At 52.4% G+C, this 19989-nt stretch overlaps 1 protein-coding gene across 2 annotated transcripts in view; it reads right to left on the bottom strand.

Moving 5' to 3' along the window:
• SLC12A5 (solute carrier family 12 member 5) overlaps positions 1-19989 on the bottom strand; it is a 39053-nt gene that overhangs the window by 14815 nt on the left and 4249 nt on the right. The window contains exons 1-13 of one of the 2 annotated variants that reach the window (XM_023197041.3): positions 16572-16747; positions 10952-11046; positions 10459-10590; positions 10071-10217; positions 9196-9250; positions 8588-8718; positions 5349-5590; positions 4401-4612; positions 2614-2784; positions 2206-2304; positions 2004-2061; positions 801-975; positions 54-172 (exon numbers count right to left, since the gene is read on the bottom strand). In XM_023197041.3, coding sequence (XP_023052809.1) covers positions 54-172; positions 801-975; positions 2004-2061; positions 2206-2304; positions 2614-2784; positions 4401-4612; positions 5349-5590; positions 8588-8718; positions 9196-9250; positions 10071-10217; positions 10459-10590; positions 10952-11046; positions 16572-16623 — 1688 coding nt within the window. In that variant the 5' untranslated portion in view covers positions 16624-16747. Of the gene's footprint in view, positions 1-53; positions 173-800; positions 976-2003; positions 2062-2205; positions 2305-2613; positions 2785-4400; positions 4613-5348; positions 5591-8587; positions 8719-9195; positions 9251-10070; positions 10218-10458; positions 10591-10951; positions 11047-16571; positions 16748-19989 lie in introns of those variants that run through there. The other variant, XM_023197039.3, reaches the window with a different exon arrangement.

Raw genomic sequence — 19989 nt, 5'->3', positions numbered from 1 at the left:
CAGATAGAGAAACACCCTGAGCCAGTGGGGAGGGCAAGAAGTCAGGCACGCACATAGACAGGATGGGGGCCACCTCGTCGAGGGATGCAATGAGGATGCCAATCTCGCAGATGCAGGCAGTCAGGAGCAGGGCCCAGGTCGGCTCTCCATTGGCCTTGCCATGGCCAAAGACCTGCGGACAGAGCAATCATCATGGGACTGAGACCTCAAGGACTTCTCAGCCCTCTCCCCTAGTCTTGGGAACCAGTGGAATAGAGGCAGGAATCCTATCACCAATGAGGAGTCAGGGAGAAGATGCATTTCTCTTTCTCAAGGAGAATGCAAATGGATAACAGGCTTTTGCTGCATCTTTCCCACCCTGACATCAGCACCCCAGTGCAATGAAGTTCAAATGATCCCCAGAGGGGGAAAGCAGCTGCAGAGGACCAGATGGGAGAGGAGCTGTCAGGAAGCCAGCAAGCCACCACGACCCTGTGCTCCATCAGTCTTTTTTTTTTTTTGCACCATGGTGAAAGCTACCCTTTTCTTGCCCTTTGACTGCCTCCCCAAGTCTCCGACCAACCACTGTGCCAAAACAGGGCCATTTATTTTTTCCCCAAGAGCAGACAATGCTCCAAGGGATGCACTGACCATGGGCCAAATCCCAAGTAAGACACACTCATCCTTCTCAGTGCAGTGCAGGGCAGAAGTGGCCCAGGAGGTAGTCTAAAGCTGGTTATGGCCCTGGGTCACTGTGTGGTCTCTCTGGGCAGGGGCCTGGCTGGTCTACTGAGGGTGAGCTCTTCTTCTCCCACACTGACCTGCAGGAAGGGCACGATGCCGTCCCTCGAGATGGCCTGCAGCAGGCGTGGCGCCCCCGTGAGGCTCTGCAGCCCAGCCCCACATGTGGAGAAGAAGGATCCGATGACAATTACCCACGGAGATGGCCAGGCCAGTGTGCCCACCACCAGGTTACCATTCACAGCTTCACCAAACCTGGAATGATGTGGACAAGAGATGCCAGGTGAGCAGTGCCACCTGGATTTCCAGGGCAAGTCTCCATACCAACTACAGAACCAACTGTGTGCCTGCCACAGGACTAAGTTCTGTAAGGGTGACAGGGGAGGCAGAATCCCAAATGTTCCACTGTTTTTTCCTTAATAAAATAAATCTCTAATTTCCTGATACTGAAAACCAGGCCTCTAGGCCTGGCTCCAGCATAGGTCCCAGCCCCATGTCCCCCACTGCATTCCCTTACAGGAGCCTGGTGGTACCAGTGGAAAGTGACTCTGAGAGGACCCCCTACACCACCCGGCCAGTTGTGTGTGCCCATGCCCTTCAGACGTGAGTGTTCCAGGACACACAGCACTTACAGCTGCAGGCATGCGCACACATTTCTCCCTTCCACCCTGGCCTCCCATTGCCTGGAATGCCCTTCCTCCAAGCTGCCTAATCTCTGCTCAACCTTGAAAGCAGGAAGGATAAGTGAGATAAAGTGTATAAGACACTTCTAGCCTCCCCTCCTCTGAGACTTCCCTGGGAAGACCCCTAAGGACTGGACTGAAGCCCCCAGGCTTTCCTATATGGCCGCCCCTACCGACCGCACTTAAAGTCTGTTGGCCAGTATAGTCCCACCCAAAAGAGCTCCTTCAGTACAAAAACCATGTGTTATTTATCTGCGCTGCCTCCAGAATCTCAGAGAGAGCACAGATAAATACCACTCCTGTCTATGTGACCAATACATGGACATTCAGTAAATGTTAGACACACTATTGAATTAATCCATTTTAAAGAAAAGGAAAGTATCATTATCCTAAAGGAAATGAGACACCATTCAAGTTTCTCGAACTGGAGTGACAGAAGGAGGAAGAAATATAAGAAGAGGACTTTGCAAGCAACCCCCGTGGCCTCCCTCCCACAGGCCCCTCACACAGATCCCAGCACCCCCTGATGGGTCTGTTTCCCAGAACTCAGCCTTCTATACCCACCCCTCCCCGAGAATAGGATCAACCCAATTATCTTACTTGTCCCGCAGGACGACCCCCTCAATGCAGGCCCCAAACAGAACAACGGAGCTGATGTCTGCAGCACAGGATAAAGGAGAATCCCCACGGTTCAGTCCTCCCCATCCCCACCCCTCCTGCACCAGCAGCTAAAGCAGCAACTTCAGCTGCCCTCCCTCTAGTCCTCCCCCGAGGGTGGTCCCAGCACAGCCGTGCAGGATACAGACAGCAGAGGTGGTGGCGATGGCCAGGATGGTGCCAGTGGGGATTGACTTCTGGGCATCCCTCAGGTCCCCAGAGCGGTTAGAACCAGCCATGATACCTGCAAAACAGGAGTGCAGCTAGGACTGAAGCGAGGGCCACAGGAGACCAGACAGATGAGAAAAAAGGGCACCACCCTCAGGGTCAGTGAGCCTGGGATCTAGTCCTAACATACTGGCTTGTGTGAGACCTTGGCCGTGTTACTTGGCTTCTCCTGGCCTTAATTCCCTCATCTCTCCAATGGGAAGTGAAATGTTGGGGTTGCTTACATGGTGGGGTTGTTGGACTAAGAAATTCCCAGCATCATCATCGACTCTCGCCTCCCCAGCCACTCCCAGGCAGAGTCTTCCCTCTCTGAGCTCCCCTTCACCTGTGACTGAGGGGAAGTAGATGCCAACCAGCAGGGTGAAGTAGGAGGTCATATCACTGAAGACATAGGGGTGGTCCATGTCAATAGGAGTGCCATCAGCCAGGCCCACCGAGGTCATCCCACTCCTCTCCACAATCACGCCCTTGGTCAGGTAGGAGCTCCAGAGGTTCTCTGTGGGGAGACAGAATGCTCAGGGGGAGGCCAGCCATCAGGGGACCAGAGCTCTGGGACCAGGAGTCGGGAGGGGGCAAAAAGTCAGGGTCAAGATCAACCCCATCTCATTCTCCCTGGCCTTAGCTCTATTTCATTTCCACTGACATTTCCTAAGCTCCTGATTTGGGCCAGGCCACGTGCAGAGCTTTCACAGACTAATCAGACACAGTCTCTACCATCAAATAGTCCAATCTAGTGGAGTAAATAGGCACATAAAGACCCATCTCAGATTGAGTCGATGTGCCCCAAATTCATCTCACCATCGACCTACCCCAAACCAGCTCCTTTCCTGCATCCTATATCTCAGTAAATGGCACCATCATCAATTCTGACACCCTGCCCTACACTGCTCCCTCTCCCCTTCCCCAACTTCAATACCACCTCCAACGTCTGTCCTTTAACCCCTCCTTAATAGTTCTTAAATATGCCCCTTCTCTCCATTCCAAGGTCTCTCCACCGTGGCACTAGTGACCTTTCCGGCCAGATAATTCTTTGCTATGGGGGACTGCCCTATAGCATTGTAGGATGCTTAGCAGCATCTGGCCTCTACCTACTAGATGCCAGGTACACCCTCCAGTTTTGACAACCAAAAATGTCTGCAGACACAGCCAAATGTTTCCCGGGTGGCAAAACAACCCTGGTTGAGAAGCACTGCAGTAATGCCCACAGACATCACTCCATCACTCTCATTCAGAAAACCATCATCTCTCTCTCCTGGACTCACAGCATCAGCCCCTTTCTGGCCCCCTGCCTCTCTCCTCTCACCCCTTTAACCCATCCACATTAGCAGCCAGAATGAACCTGCAAAAAATGGAGATCTGACCCACATCCTTCCCTTTCCCAAAACCCCTTTGTGGCTCCTCATTGCCTTCAGAATGTGGCCCCAACTCTCCAACATGGCTTCCAAGGCCTGCCACGATCTGGCTCATGCCAGCCTCTCCTGCATCGCTTCTTTCTCCACCTTATTTTGCTCTTTATGCCCCAGTCATACCAAATTACTTGCGGTTGGAAGGACACAATATACTCTTCTGCATCTGTGTGCTTTTAGGCAAGCTGTTCTTCTGGTTGCAATTTCCTTACTCTTCTCATAAAACTGAAGATCTTTCATTTGTCCTTCAAAACCCTCCTCAGGTGAGTCCAGGAAGCCTACTGCCATCTTAAATACATGAACTCTCCCTCCCCTGGGCATTCTCTGTGCATTGAATGCACATCCACATATGGCATAATATATTTGCTAATACATCTATTTCTGCCATTAGTCTCCTTGAGGCCAGGAACTGTAGCATATTTATTTTGTGTTCCTAGCACTCAGCACAATGCTGGGCACTCTGTAGGTGCTCAGTGACTGCTTGTTACATTGATGACTTCTTTTCCTACTAGCAGTGAGATACTTTGTCTTCTTTTCACCTTTTTCACTCCTCCCTGATGCCAAGGACAGAACATAACCCAGAGTAGGTGCTCAGTTAAAGCTGATTGAATTTAGCTGAATCCCAAGGAGGGCCCCTTAATCCTGACCGCTTAACCTACAATCCCTGCAGTGTTCCCTGGATGCCAGCCCTTGTCCCCCCGCAGACCTTTGATGAGGCCACTGGCAGCACCAGGGATGCCCTGGATCTCCGTGACATTGTTTCGGGTGAAGTATTCATCACAGGTGGCGTTGAGGAAGCGAGAGGAGCAGAAAAGGCCCCACAGCTCTGTGGTCACCGTCTCATTTCCTTCCCAAGCCAGCTTGGCACAGACATCAAAGCCGTGGCGAGACAGTGTGCGGTTACCCAGGAGGCAGATCCTAGGGAGAGAAACAAGGGAGGAAGGTGGGGAGCCACATAACCTTGCCCTGGCTGTACAATACAGCCACCAGGAGACCTTTTAAACACACGGATGCCAGGTCCCCATATCCAGAGTTCCTCGTTTAATTTAAATGAAGCATGACCATTGGCTTTTTTTTTTTTTTTTTTTTTTTTTAAGCTCCCCAAGTGATTCTAATAAGCAGTCAAGGTGGAGAACCACCGCATTAGTGCAACGCTGTGTTTCAGCACCGTGGACAGCGGTCTCGGGGGACGCCCTGCACCTCTGTCTGAGCAGTGGATGGAATGGACTTGAATCTGAGTCCCTGGACCCTCTAGACTTCTGTGTCTTTTCCCATCCTGGAGGAGTTGTCCAACACTAGGAGACTGTCCCATTCCAGGAGGTTGTCCCCACCCAGGAAAAGTTTTCCTACCACAGACAGTATTCAATGCTTTGGAACTCGTTCCCACCTAATTCTTCCTAAGTCCACCCCACTAGCAAGCCGTTGACTCTTACAAGGCAAAGTGTTCCCTCCTCCAGAAAAGTTACCCCACTCTAAAGAGATTACCCCCAAGCCAAGAGAGATTTTCCCTCCCAAGGGAAGCTGCTCCCAACCCACACCACTCAGATTCTGAGGGACAGGGAGAGGGAGTTTGGCAGAGACTGTCACACAGACTCTGAAACAGGGCCAGGGAGTTAGGAGGATGATTCCTTGGGCTCAGAGCAGCAGTACTTACGGGAAGTTGGGCGGGTCGAAGGCAGACTTGATGACCCCAGCATAGATGGCCAGGATGGAGAGGATGACACAACCCAGGAAGACAAGGGCAAACTTGTTGACATACTTGACACCCACAAACACCACAGTGGCCATGCAGGTGAGCACACAGGTGCCGTAAACACGCATGTTGTTCAGCAAGGCTGCTGCCTCCCCACTGGCATCTTCTGCCTTGAAGATGGCCATGGCTGGGAAGAGGTAAGCCTGTGGGAAAGGGGCAGGAAGGAAGAACAGAGACCTAAGTCAGTGGCCCTTTGCACTACAGGAAGGGCTTTAGGAAAAAAGATGTTCATCACAGCACAGTCACAGTGGTGCCAGACTGGAAAAGACATCCAGTAATAGAATCGCTAAAGAAGGCATGGCCTGTCCTGCAAGGACTATGATGCAGCCATTTAAAAATTACATTGCAAGGCCAGGCATGGTGGCTCACACCTGTGATCCCAGTGTTTTGAGAGGCCAAGGTGGGAGGATCACTTGAAGCCAGGAGTTCAAGACCAGTCTGGGCAATAAAACGAGATCCCATCCCAAAAACCAATAAAAATACATTTTTTAAAAAATGACATTGCAAGGATGCTGGAAGCGATTACGCCTGTTATTTTTGTTAACTATAACTCTAAAAATTATTTATCATTTTAATAATTTCTAATAGAAAGGTTAAAATAAATGTTCACCACTTGAGGTTGGGTGAATAAATCATGATATCCTCACACAGACTATGGAGCTATTTAAAAAGATGACGTGGTTGGGGTTTTTTTTGTTGTTGTTGTTGTTTTGGTTTTTTTTGTTTTTGTTTTTGTTTTTGTTTTTTTGAGATAAAGTTTTGTTCTTGCTGCCCAGGCTGGAGTGCAATGGTGTAATCTCGGCTCACTGCAACTTTCACCTCCTGGGTTCAAGTGATTCTCCTGCCTCAGCCTCCCAGGTAGCTGGGATTACAGGTGCCCACCACCCCTGGCTAATTTTTGTATTTTTAGTAGAGACAGGGATTCACCATATCAGTCAGGCTGGTCTTGAACTCCTGACCTCAGGTGATCCAACTGTTTCGGCCTCCCAAAGATTTGGGATTACAGGCATGAGTCACTGCGTCCAGCCAGTTGACATAGATTTATATGGACTGACTTTAAAAGCTATCCATGGTACATTAGGTGAACACAATCAGGTTTTTGAAAAAGAATATGTCTTATTATCTCATTTTTATAAACTTATATTTGAAGATATATACATACATTAGTATATGTCTGTATGTGTTTTCATAAGTACATCAAAATGCTATCAGTAGTTTTCCCTGAATCATAAAAAATGTGGATCATCTATTCTTTGTGCACATCTGTATTTTCTAAAATTCCCATGCTAAATATTAATGTTTACATTCTTCCAAGAGTTATTTTCACTGTAAATAATACATACAAAGAGAATATGAGTTGCTTAGGGAAGCATTTATGGTATAGGGTTATATTTTACATAGACAGAATACAATACCACATAGAGAAACAAAAACTAGAAGGTAATACACCAAAATGTTAATGGTGACTTTCTTTGGGTGACTTATTTCCTTCTTCACATTTTTTCATGACTTGGATATTGCCCTAATTTTCTGCAATGGGCAGAATTTCATTTGCAACAATTTTTCAAATATTTTAATTTTTAAAAGTCAAGGAAGTCTATTGTTCTCCCTCATCATTTGCCTCCTCAGGCCTTTCATGCCCAATCCATCCTCCCTGTCTTCCATCTGCTGCAAAACTAATAGCTGTGAGACCTTCTAGTTCTAGTTTTCCAAGGCAGTGTGATATAGTGGACATGTAAATGTATCAAGAAGTAAGTGTTTGGTGAATATTTGATTTTTTAGAGAGAATGGGAAGAATTCAGTTACAATGCTGTTTGTGACATGTAATCTCCTTTTTTTGAGTCTGGACCTACCAAATGTTAACTATTGTAAGATTATCGGTTAATTTTATTTTCTTCTCTACCCTTATCATTTTCATCAATGAAGCTGCATCACTTGTGTAAGGCTCTGGAAGTCAGAAAGACCAAGGTTCATATTCCTTCCATTGGTTCCTTAAACTGTAAGCCTCGCTTTCCTCATCTGTAAAATGGCCACCTTTTTAGCCAGGCACAGTGGCTCACACCTGTCATCCCTGCACTTCAGGAGGCTGAGGTGGGAGGATCATTTAAAACTCAGGAGTTTGAGACCAGCCTGAGCAACATAGTGAGACCCTTATCTACAAAAAAACACAAAAATCAGCTGGGCATGGTGGTGCCTACCAGGTACTTGGGAGGCTGAACTAGGGGGGATCACTTGAACCTAGGAATTCCAGGCTGCAGTGAGCCATGATTGTACCACTGTACTCCAGCCTGGGCAACAGAGTGAGACCCTCCCTGTCTCAAAAAAATATATAAAAAAGAAAAGAAAATGGCCACCTTTAATTCATGAGAGAGTCATGACGATAAAATAAAATTATATACTTCAAGCCTTGGGGCCTGCACAGAGTAGGGGCTTGGGACATGTCAGCTCCACTTCCTGTCCACCAGGGACACCTCATCAGCACCCATGCCCTGCAGGAAGGGGAGGAAGGATGGAGACCTAAGTCACCAGTCCTGGCTTCAAGCACTGCGCAGCAACCTGGTTTCTCTCCATCAGTCACTATTCCCAACAGATCTCTTTACACGGTCCCTCCCCTGGTTCTTCTCTTTTGCAATCCAATAGCCACCAGCCATCTACCATTAACATCAGAGAGTACCTGTCTGTGGCCCATGGGAGGCAATCACACAATGGTAGCTGCTGCATAACATTACTGTTATTATTTCTACCGTATTGTAATTCATCAACCCACCTCTGCCACCTACCTGAGAGCTGAGTGACCTTGAGCAAGTTATCTCACCTCTCTGAGCTTCTCATTTGTAAAATGGGCATCATAATATTTAAACCTCATAAGGATTCAAGAGAATGGCTGGAAAGCACTTGGAAGGATGCTGAGAGCTCAGTGGGTGCCTGATAAACGACAGCTGTGTACATTACATAATTATTGTATCTTGTCTCCCCAACCAGACTGTGAACTCTTTAGAAACAGAACCACATCTGACTTTGGCCTTACTGAACCACACCTTTGGCCTCACTGAAGGCCTGGCCTATAGGAGGTGTCCAGGGAGCACTGATTAACTGACTGACAGCCTGGGGTTCCACACCTCCTCCTCAGCCCCTCTCACCAGCAGGATTTCGATGGTGCCCAGGATGTACATGGCCCCAGCAAAGGTAGTGCCCAGGTAGAAGCAGAGGCCCACGGCGCCCCCAAACTCCGGGCCCAGAGACCTGGAAATCATGTAGTAGGAGCCACCAGCTGCAGAGAGAATCTGGTATCAGTGAGAGGGTCGAGGGCACTGGGCTGCTGTAAGGGGTGAGGGGTGTTCAGTGACAGAGGCAAAAGGGGGTTGCTCTGGGTCTCACAGGCTTATGGGCTGCAGTCCTAGAAAGGGGACTGGTGAGAGACACAAGCACCCACTCTGCTTGGATTTTGCAGCACTAATTACCATGTTGCTAATTACCCCTTTAAGGAGGTCGTGGCTCAGAAAATAGGATGGTGGAGAGGAGGGTCTCAGGATGAGTGGGGGGAGGGCTGCCCTACTCAACACTGGCAGCTGCCTCCTCCTCCCCTGCCCCCAATAGGGCTGCCCCTACCTACCCCATAAACAGATACAGCCCAGCCCCCTAGTCTATAATATTATCTCTCTTGGGTCTTGATGTCCCCCAAAGCCCAGGGCTCTATCCCCTCTTCCAGCCAGTCATCTCCCCTCCCCACGAAGCCCCAGTCACCTACCAGGCACAACACCATTCGTTGCAATTGCACTCATGGAGATGGCCGTGAGCATTGTCTGTGAGGAAAGAGATCATCAGAGCAGTGGCTGGAGTGGGGGCCGCAGTGGCCTGGGTGGGTGCCAAGCCTTATACCCCATAAACACTAGCCAATCCCACAGGTTTTCTTCCACTGAGCTGCTCCCTGGGCCTGTTCCAACTTCTACTCCTGCCAAGTCCTTCTTCTCAAGAAAACCTCTTATTCACCATGCGAATGGAAGGAGCCCAAGCAAGCCACAGCATCAGAGAGCTCTGGAAATCCCAGCCCGGTCTCAGACCAGATGACTGACCTGAGACAACTCACTTCACTTCTCCAAGCCTCAGTTTCTCCATCTATAGAATAGGAGTAACAGCTCCGACACTGAGTACCTCACATGCAGAGCTGTCTCAAGGTTATGTACGAGGACACGCAAATGTATCAAGACTTAGGTGTTTGGCGAATATTTGATTTTTTAGAGAGAATGGGAAGAATTCGGTTACAGTGCTGTTTGTGACATGTAATCTCATTTTTGTGAGTCTGGACCTACCAAAATGTTAACTATTGTAAGAGTATAGGTGAATTTTATTTTCTTCTCTACCCTTATCATTTTCATCAATGAGCTGCATCACTTGTGTAATTACACACAGAGAGAGATCCAGGTGAAACCTGGTTAACAGCCATCAGGGACAAGCCTGTGAGATGCAGGAAGGACCAGTCAGGCCTAATTTACTCTCAAAGATCATAAGCAGTGGTTCCTATAAAAAGCTCAGGTCTCATGCTTCCATCCTCCCACCTCCCACCCCCAGGTCTCTGCCAAGCCCCAGCTGTCAGGGGGTGGTGAGGGGAGGGGTGTCACTCACACAGGAGCAGCAGATGAACACCATGCAGAAGGACTCCATGATGCCTGCAATGCCCACCACCCAGGTGAGCCGCAGGAAGAGGATGACGCCAAAGATGTTCTGCAGGCACGGCAGGTACACGCCCATGAAGGTGCCCATGCGTGGGGCCTGCCAGGGAGGCCAGCATCAGTCTCTGCAGTCCTCATCATTACCAACACCCCAGGCGTGCTCCTCCTCCATGTTTTTCCACCCCCACCTTCCTCTTCTCTCTATCGCCATCCCTTCATCCCTCTCCTTTCTGATTCGTGTGCCCTTTACCTCCCTCCATTCAAATCCATTTTTCTCCCCCATCCTTCCCCACCTCCCATCCATCCCTTTTCTTCTATTTCTCATCCCCCAAGGCCCTCACCTGCACCGGCTTCTTTCTTCCACCCTCATTGTTTTCTGCCTCTTCGTGCTCCCTACTTCCCTGGGGCAGGTTGGTGTAGTTGGCCAGGCCACTGAGCAAGGAGGACACCATAGGGCTGGTGTCCATCTCCTCCTACGGAGGGAGGGTGTCAGTGCTAGGAGTCTAGGGGAGCAGATGGAGTGAGCTGGGTGGTGAGGGGCAGAAGAAGAGATGGGGGCAAGCAGCACTAAACCATTGAGGTTGGGATGAGATGGGAAAGGAGGAGGAACAGGTGAGGAGACCAGGGGTAAGAATGGTAGGATGAGGAGAGGAGGGCAGGGAGCAGAGGGAGTAAATCCCAGGAGGGAGGAGGGATGGGGAGGCTCAAGGAAGAAGGTGGACTCAAGGGAGGGGTGGAGAGGAGGGTACTATTCCCTAGGGAGGGAGGGAGGAAGCAGCTGATGAATCAGGATGATGAGTTGCAGGTGGGGGCCCAACAGCCCTAGCAGCCCACCTCAAACAAGGCCATGTTCTTGCCATCATACTCCTTTCCCCTCTCTGTGTCAGTGCTGTTGATGAAGGGACTGCTTTCCTTGGGGTTGCCATCACCTGAGAAGGCAGAGGGGTCAGAGATCTGGCACCAATCAGTTGTTGTCCAACCACCTGGGCATACAGTGGTGTAGCCACGGTAGCCCTCTGAATCTCAGTTTGTGCATTGGGAAAATGGGGCTAATACCACCTTCCTTGCAGAATTGTAGTTGACAGTATGTGCACAGAGCCTAATGCACTAGCTGGCATGCACTGCATATTAACAGATGTGTGAGTGCTTCCTTGCTCTTGGGGGTCCTATTCCATTTACAAGGACACCCCAAGACTCTCCAGAGTTCCCTTCTTAACTATAGCTGGGCACATACCAGTGTTAGGGGTGGAGGCATGTTCTTTCCCAGTGGAGAAGGCCTGCCTTCTGGGAGCACTACAGACCGAGGCCCCAAGGATGTGCTACTTCTCGAAGAAGATCCCCTCATTATGCCAGAGATCCCCTCTGGCACCTCCTGTGCTCTTTATTCATCTTCATTCACAATATGTTTACCAAGTGTCTACCATGTGCCAATATAGGCATGGGGGAAGCAGGGTAAGACGCAGAAAACACCATCCTTGCTCTCAGGAGACCAACCCAAGCGCAGGGAGACAAACCAGCAGCTAGGAATTTCCAATCTGGCATGGTCAATTCTAGGATAGAAGATCAAGGGACTGTGGGACACAGGAGAGGCATCCAGCCCAGCCTGGGAGGTCATAGGAGGCTTCCCAGAGGAAGTGACGTGTCCACTGAGAGCTGAAGAATGAGTAAGAGCTAGCCTGGGAGGGAGGCAGGGAGGGTGTTCCAGGCAGACAGAATAGCAGAACAGCATGTTCGATGGCCCAGAGGTGACAGCGAACAGAGTGGGTTAGAGGAATGAAGTATGATCTGGCTGGAGTCTGTGGAAGGGGCACTGAAAAGTGAAAAGGTGAGCCTGGGAAGGCAAGGGTGGGCTGGGCCCTTAAATGATTAGCAGGTCATGTTGAAGAATGTGGACCTCATCCAGAGGGCAATGGGGAGTCATTGAAGAGTTTCAGGCAAAAAAAATACCACAAATAAACCTGTATTTTAGAGCCATCACTCGGGCTTTTGGGTGAAGAAAACAGAGTACGGTAGTTAGAGACTTTCAGTAACCCAGGTAAGGGCTGATGATGTCCCTGACCAGAGCAATGTAGAGCAACAGAAAGAATTATTGGCATATTTCCATGCCAGATGTTTGGCGGGGGGAGGAAGAATCTAGGATAATGTCTGGGGTTTCTAGCATGGGTGAATGGTTGGATGATGGTGCTATTTGATAAATGAGAAGACTAGAAAAGGAGGAGTTTGGAGGTGGGGAAGATGCTGAATTTAGCTGAGGGTGAGGCACTATAGGGCACTCAAGTGGATACATCCAGAAGCCACCTGGATATATGAATCAGGAAACATGCAACAGAGGCTGGTCAGGAGAAAGAGATGGGGGTAAGCTATGTAAACACGTGTAGGATGCGTGTGAAGCCATGCACCTAGATGAGATCACTCGAGGAGAACGTATCTTGGGCACCACAGGGGAAGGTCCCTTCAGAAAGATATAAGAGGCCCCACAGGTACATTTCCTTGGCTTCAGCCATGACCCTTCCTCAATTCCAGGGCTGAATTCCAGTGGTTGACATCTCTCTGGACACTGGGGAAACTCCCCGCTGATCAAACTCCAAGTGAAATTGAGGCCCTAGGTTCTCCTGTCTCCTCAATAGCTGACATCCCTTTCTCCCCATCTCCATCCATCTGCATCTTCCCCGTCCTCCTCTCTGCCTCCAGAAAACCTTCCTCAGTCACCCAGCCAGAGCATGGCCTGTCACTGTTATAAAACCAATCTCTTCCTGACTAAAAATTGGGCCAGGAGGAGTGATGCCTCGCCTGCTCCAAAGAAACCCACCACCCAGTCTTCTGCCACCACCTCCAACCCATCTATCAAGGCAGAAACTCCCGGTTGTCAAATAGGGTGCAATTGTCAGCTCTTTCTTCTCACATATGTGAGTTCCTGGGAATAACAGACGCACCTCCCAGCACATAATAGGTGCTCAGGAAAAAGTCTTTGGAGCTAAATTCTCCAGGGCTCCCTTCTGGACCCCAGGGTCTCAGAAGAGCTCTCTGGGGCCAGAGAACAGGAGTACAAGAAAGAGGTAGATTCCCCCTCCTTTTAAAATGCTGACAGTATGCCTCCTGTTCTCAGCACACCACGGTGTGGACTAGAGGGGACCTGAGGTGAGAGGAAGTTTCCTAACGGTTAAGAAAGGGGGCTGAAGTTATGGAAACTGACATTCCAGTCCCAGCTTCACTGGGTATGTCGTCACTTTCAGCAAGTCACAAACTCTCTACGCCTCAGTTTCCTCCTTTGCAAAGGGATACTAACCAAGCTTAACTCATAGGGCTGTTGCTGGGATTAAATTAAATAATGCATATTAGGTGTGCCTGTCACGAGTGTAGCTATTGCTATTATTACAATTGCGATTATTATTAACATATTTGGTGCCCACCCAGCCGGGGCTCCCCACCCCACACCGCACCTCCAACCGCAAGATTTTGGGGTCCTGTCTCCTATGGAGCTGGGTCCCTTTCCCCGCAACATCCCCTCTCAGGGCCAGGACAACCAGACAGGAGAAACCCTCCCCTCTGCCTTTCACACCCTCTCCCAAGCTCCTCCTCCTTCGCGGGGGCGGGTGGCGCTCAGGGGACGGGAATGGGGGCGTCCTGGTCCGAGACCCTGCAACTAGGTGGCCCCGCGCCGGTCTCCATGGCGACCGCGCAGGCCAAGAGCGCAGCGCCGAGCCTAGCCGGCCGCGCGCCCGCAGCCGCTTATGTAACGCGGCGCGCAGCGCGGAGCCAGACTCCATGCCGGATCCGGGCCAGGAGATGAGGGCAGGGGAGAGTGCGGCTAGGTAGGCTCGTCCTGGGTCCCGCCTTTCCACTAGCTGCCTGGGCGGGACGCCAGGCTCCCGGGACTTGTCAGCCAAGGCCGATTTCGTCCCCTCCCTGAACGCCAGGCGCACTGGTTGAGGGGGATGGGGAATAAGCTTCCGAGTTCTCAAAGAACCAGAACAGCTAAGGGGAAACTCGCCCTGATTCCCCAGAGCCAAGAGTACGGGTGATGCGGGAGCGCCGAGCCGCGCGCGCGCGAGAGGCAGGGCCAGACTGAGGCTGAACCCTCCCCGCCCCCGCCCCCTGGGAGCTCTCAACCCGAATCGGCTTTCAATTAAGCTGCGGCGGCCAGGGCTCCCGGGGAGGAAACAGGCGAGCGGCGCAAGCCAAGAAGCCTCCCCGGGGCCTGGGGCTGGGCCTGGGGGAATCCCTAGGCCAGCTCCGAGAGGGAGAGGGGGCGTCAGACCTCAAGGGGAAAGAAGACCGGGACACATCCCTGGGCTCTTCTTTAGTCCAGAAGTGCGCTCTTGCTCGGGCCATCCCCACCGGCCCGAGGTCAGCAACCAGTTCCTTCCCGTACATCCCCAAGAATCTAGAATCAGAGATGTCAGGGGCTCTTGACCTGATGGTCCTCTCTCAAGCCCAGAAGGTCTTTAGCACCTCCTACCACCATCTCCAGGCACCACTTGGGGAAGGGGGGGACTTCTCTCTCTGGGACCCAGAGCACATGACCCAGGTTCTGGCCTCTTGAGTTCCAGGTCCTGGACCCTACGTAGAGAAAGAAGGTCTCCAGATGGGTCCGCTGCACTCGGTGTCTAGAAACTAACGGAGAGGGGATAGAACTGAAGCGAGTTCCTAGTTCAACTCCTGCCTCACACACACTGATGCCTATTTTCTAGGCCTCCTGAGCCCCCATGGAAACCCCAAGGCCTGGTGAAACCTTGGCAGAGAAAGCGGGTGCTGGGGAATGGGACCATACCCGATTTCTGAGGGAACAGACAGATGCTCTCTCATCTAAGCCCCCCTCTCAGAGTGGAGGCATCTGAAGGGGATCCTGGATGGACAGATCCGTGTCGGGATGCCTGGCGCTGCTGCAGACTCAACTTTGCCAAACTCCCCCGCCCAACCCCCGGCCAGAAGCCCGCGGGGGAGGGGGCGGATGCTGGATGAGGTGATCCCAGGGTCACTGGGGAGGTGGATGAGCTGGCCAGCTAGGAGTTCTGGCACCTGTATACTACTCAGCCCCCAGGAGGAATGAGGAGTTGCAGGAAGCGGGGGCGGCGGAGGGGGGTCAGACAAAGGATCAGGGACCCTGGTGTTCCCAGCCTTTCCAAGCGGCCACTTAGCCCTGAGATCCAGGATCCGGAGGACCTCAGAGTCAAGGTTGCCAATCCCTAGAAGACCCTGCTCTTTCAGCCCTAGGCGCCATCCCCCAGAGGGATCTGCGGGAGTCTAGGCTCATAGGGTCAAGCAGTGCCCAGGGGAACGTTTGAAGGCGCTGAGCGCAGACAGCAGGCGCGGGAGGCGCGCTAGTGCGCAGGGGACGCAGCGCCGCTGGAGAGTTGGGGGCGGGGGTGGCTGACAGCCGTGATGGATGGCTGAGACCGGTGGGGGGCGGCGGGGGGCCTGGGAGCCTGAGGGGGTGGCTCGCCCCAAGACCTCGGAGCAAGGAAGCCGCAGAAGAGGGCAGGGGAGAGCGGGAGCAGCCAAAGGACTTGTTCCAAGCCCCTCGGTTCCTTGCGAGTCTCCGCACCCACCGCAGCGCGTCCGCAGTGTCCGCGCCGCGGCGCTGAGGATTCAGCCGCTGGGACCCCATTTCTGAGGCCTCACTGGGAAAGCTGGCAGAGCTAACTAAAAAGATTCCCCCCGCCCCGCCCTGGACCGCCCCAGGGAACTGAGAGGAGGGGGAAAGAGGGAAGAAAGGAGGGTAATCTTGCTTCCCGTCCTGAATAGGAACCCACGGGAAAGCGAGAGAGAGAGAGAGAGAGATTCTGCAAAGTAGAGCTGCAAATCTATGGAGGAGGTATGCTTCAGTCTGAGGTCGGACCTTGGGAAGCCTTGGGGGAGGGGTCCCAGACTGCACCAAGGGTTCCCTTAAGGAGACACCGCAGCCCGGACGGGGGCTGTCATATGGCCCCAACCCCCCCCCCCCCACACACACACACACACACACACACACACACACACACACACACACACAGCCACCTCTTCCCCCATCTTCCAGATGGAAGTCTTAGAACGAGGGACTGCAGCAGACTGCGCCCCCCCGGCACCACGGGTGCCTGCTCTGCGCCAGGACGCCGGGGTCCCCTGTCGGGGAAAGGAGCCCTCCTCCCGCCGTCGAGCTCCACATCAGCCCATTCTAGGTCTTCTATCCCCTTCCCACCGCCTCCTCGGTTTAGCTAACTCAAGTCGGCCCGAAGCCGTGGGCAGCGACAATCCCCCGGCCGCAGCTCTGCCACCCGGCGCGGCGCATTCCAGCACCTTGGACAGCGCCCGGAGCATTCCAATGGAGCTCAGCTCCAGGCTGCGGCCGGCGCCCACCGCCCGGGTCAGTCCCAGCCTCCTCTCTGAAGGAGGTGGCCCCCGCTCCGCCTCTAACCCCAGAGCTGCCTCCTCTCCTCGCTGCCCCCTCCCCCGCCGCCCCCGGACCACAGCTTACCCGGGTTGGCTCCCCCGTCGCCGTCCTCGCAGTCCGTCAGGTTGTTTAGCATGGTGGCGGCGCGGCCCCTGGTCTGGGGATGGCTGCGCCGCCTCGCCCGCGCCCCTCTACCCGCCTTCGCCGCTCTCTCGTTCGCTCTAGCTCTCTCTGGCTCTCCGGTCCACGGAGGAAGAAGCTGCAGTGCCCGCCCGCCCGGCGCACACACACTCGCACACGGACACACGCTCACACCCGCGCGCGCCCCCTCTCAGCAGCGGCGCTGCTCACCTCATCCCGTATGCAGGAGGCGTGAGCCACTGGCGGGGTTTTGGGGGGAGAGCGGGAGGGAGGGAGAAGAGAAGATGAGGGGCGGGCAGAGCGCGACTAGTGGCCCCCTTGCACGAAAACTGGGGGATTGCGTGGGTGAGATGAAAAGGGTGCTTCGGGGGACAGGAGGGCCTTGCCTCCCTTGAGCAGACGCAGCTCCCCCCCACCCACTCTCCGGGCGGGGCCCGGCACGTGGGCAGGTGCCATCCCGCGCCCTAAAAATAACGGCAGGGAACTAGGTCGCGGCCGCGGGGAGGCGGCCCCGCAGCGGCTGCCTGACTGGGGGTCTGGGGTAACCCCCAGGGGGAAGATAAAGGGCACTGAAGTGGCCGTGGAGGTGCGCCATAGAACATGGGGCCCTTGAGAAGCCTCTCTGCAAGACTGGAGAGGCCAACCCTGAAGTGGGGGAGGAGAACCAGACCCTCTTTCATACCACTGCTCAAGAGATTGGAGCTGGAGGCATGTAGAGCCTAGGGCCCATAACTAAAGCAATGTGCTACCCCCAGGGGCGTTCAGGTCACTGAACTGACTGATCCAACCTGTCTTAAAATGGGTGGGGTAGCGCCTGAGGAGTTACAAGGAACTCTCTCAATGTGCTTAGACTGACAAGAGTCCCAGCATCCCACCCCCAAGACAAGTCCCTGGAGCCCACAGTCAGGGACCTTCTGACTGCCGACTGATCTAGAGATGAGACCTGGTGAGGAGGAGAAGAGGCAGCAGTGAGGCTCCAGGGAGGACCGACTTTCCACCAGGGACGGTGCAGCCTCTAGGGAGGACAGGCTGGTCCTGAGGCTGGCCAGGGACAGAGTGGGGGAGGGCGGAATGAGGCCGCCTGTCGGTTTGAGACCAGATTTTCTCCTGGGGCAGAAGTGTCTAATCCCCTAATCCAGGATTGCTTTCTGAGGCTTCCAGAGCCAACATGCTCTCTGTCCTCCTCCCGGCTCCCCTTAGGCCAATCCCCCAGAAGCTTGATCATCCTGGGACCCCTCAATGTCCCTAGAGTCCAGGTTTGAGCCAGTGGTGCAGACATCTCAGGAAGTGGCATCAGAGGTTTGAAAGCTTTGAGTCTCTAGAACATCTAAACATCTGAGGATGGGAGCAGATCAGGGTAAACAATCTTTACACTCGCACTAGCTCTCTCTCGCTGGCCCTCTAAGTTCCAGAAGAGTTCTAGGGTTGGGAGAGGATCAGTCATTGTATCTTACACACAGCTTTCATTTCACAGATGAAAAAACTAAGGCCCATAGAGGGAAAATGACTGCCTGTGGACATAATGCCAGTGGATCGCAGAATTTGGTCTAGCACCCAGATTGCTTTACTCCAGTTTAGGACTCTCTTCATTGATAGAACTTATAAAAGTGGCCTTGCCTCCATAGAAGAGACAAGGATGCAGTCATATCCACGCCCCTCAGCAGCCTCTGATTATTAGCTCCTGAAAAAACAAAAACAAAACAGGCACTAGGTCTGAGATGTGCTTTCTTCCTTTTCTTGTGGTCAGGCTTCAGGGGTGCAGAGCTAGAATGGACTCTTGGCTTGCAACTGAAGGGGAAGCCTCCAGAAAACCTGCAAAAATCCTAAAGAGCCATTCATATCCCTGGAGACTGGGGTATAGGACAGCACTTTTTTCAGGACCATGGACAAGATCCAGGGCTCAGCTTTACTTGTATTAACACAATTTGTCAGTGGCTTCAGATTGGGTCAACCGTGGAGTTTTCAGCAGCTGACTCAAAAGTGCCTCTGAGGGACCTACCAACCAAGCATCGCTACCACTTCGTTTTTCAGATACCCAAAGGACCCTTCAGGGTGGAAAGGTAGCTATTCAGACAAGTTGTGGGCACTGATATTCTTGGCTCTCCCAGAGAGAAAACCACCAAAAGAGTGAGACGAGTTTGAATTGGTGACAGAGGTTAAAAGAAGCCAGGGTTCAAAAAATTTTAAGCATGCCATTCCACTCTACACACACACACCACCACCAGCAGCAGCAGCAGCAGCAGCAGCAGCACTGTGGTCTACTACTCTGCAGAGATGCATAACAGTAAAACACATGTAGCAGGTTTGTCAGAGAAGTGCTGTAGAATGAAGGAGATGCTGGGATTTTTCAGTAATCCAAGGTCTGGCATGTTTCCCTGGGGTTATTTTCCTTCATTTGTGGTCCAGCTTTGGTCACTCAGAAACTAAGTCCATGCATGGGGAAACCTAAATTCTAAGGAGTACAGGTGAAGGCAGGAGTGATTCCTCTTCCTCTGGGGAACCCATCTGTCCACCTTCACTAGAGTTCCTATCTCAAGAGCCATCTGAGATTCAGGAGATAGTGGTTCTATCGTATCCTCTGCCCCTAAATTCTCTCTGTATCTCTGGGCAAAATCAGGTTCCTCTCTGTGGGCCTCAGTATCCCGTCTGTAAAAATGAGTTAGGTTGTATAATCCATGGCACTTCTTCCTGCTCTGAAAACTCTTAGTGCTCTATTAATCTCAGACCAAAGCCACATATCCCTTCCTGAGGAGCCCAGACCAAGTGAGCAGACAGTTCCAAGAGGAGACCCCAGCCCCTCCATTGACACCCCTCACCTTTCAGGAAGATTGTGCCCTATTCTGACCTCTGGCCAACTCTCTGTGGTGAGGTTTAGAGAAAACACATGGCAGGCACCCACTACACTGCCAGCCTGGCACTGGCCAGTAAAAGGTGACCCGCAGCTCGGAGCCCCAGGAACCTGGCTGCCAGCACAGCATCCCCTCCCAACCAAGAACCCTGGGGAGATCTGGGGCCAGGGAAACCCTCTCATTAAAGCAGCACAAGATGCAGAGCTAGGGAGGGTCCTATTTCTAAACTCTGAGTCTCTCAAACTCATACCCCCTCCCACCATATGTCTCAGAGAGAAAAAAGCTCAGAGAAGCTGCCTCCTGAGTGTCAGGATTTGGGAACTGGAAGAGATATTATAAATTATTTTTCCACTCTCCACTTATTGTGAAATTGGAGTCTGAAAATGGAAAGGTTCACATTTTCTTCATGGGGTGAATTTGTAACAGACTAGGGACTAGAACCCAGCCCCCTGACCTCCTGCCCGGGACTGCATCAACTGAACCAGGATGAGGGGCTGTTTGGAGGAAGCTAG

Source organism: Piliocolobus tephrosceles, chromosome 20, assembly GCF_002776525.5.
Source record: "Piliocolobus tephrosceles isolate RC106 chromosome 20, ASM277652v3, whole genome shotgun sequence".
Lineage (NCBI taxonomy): Eukaryota > Metazoa > Chordata > Mammalia > Primates > Cercopithecidae > Piliocolobus > Piliocolobus tephrosceles.
The sequence above is the reverse complement of the archived record's forward strand: the minus strand, read 5'-3'. Positions and strand labels throughout refer to the sequence as shown.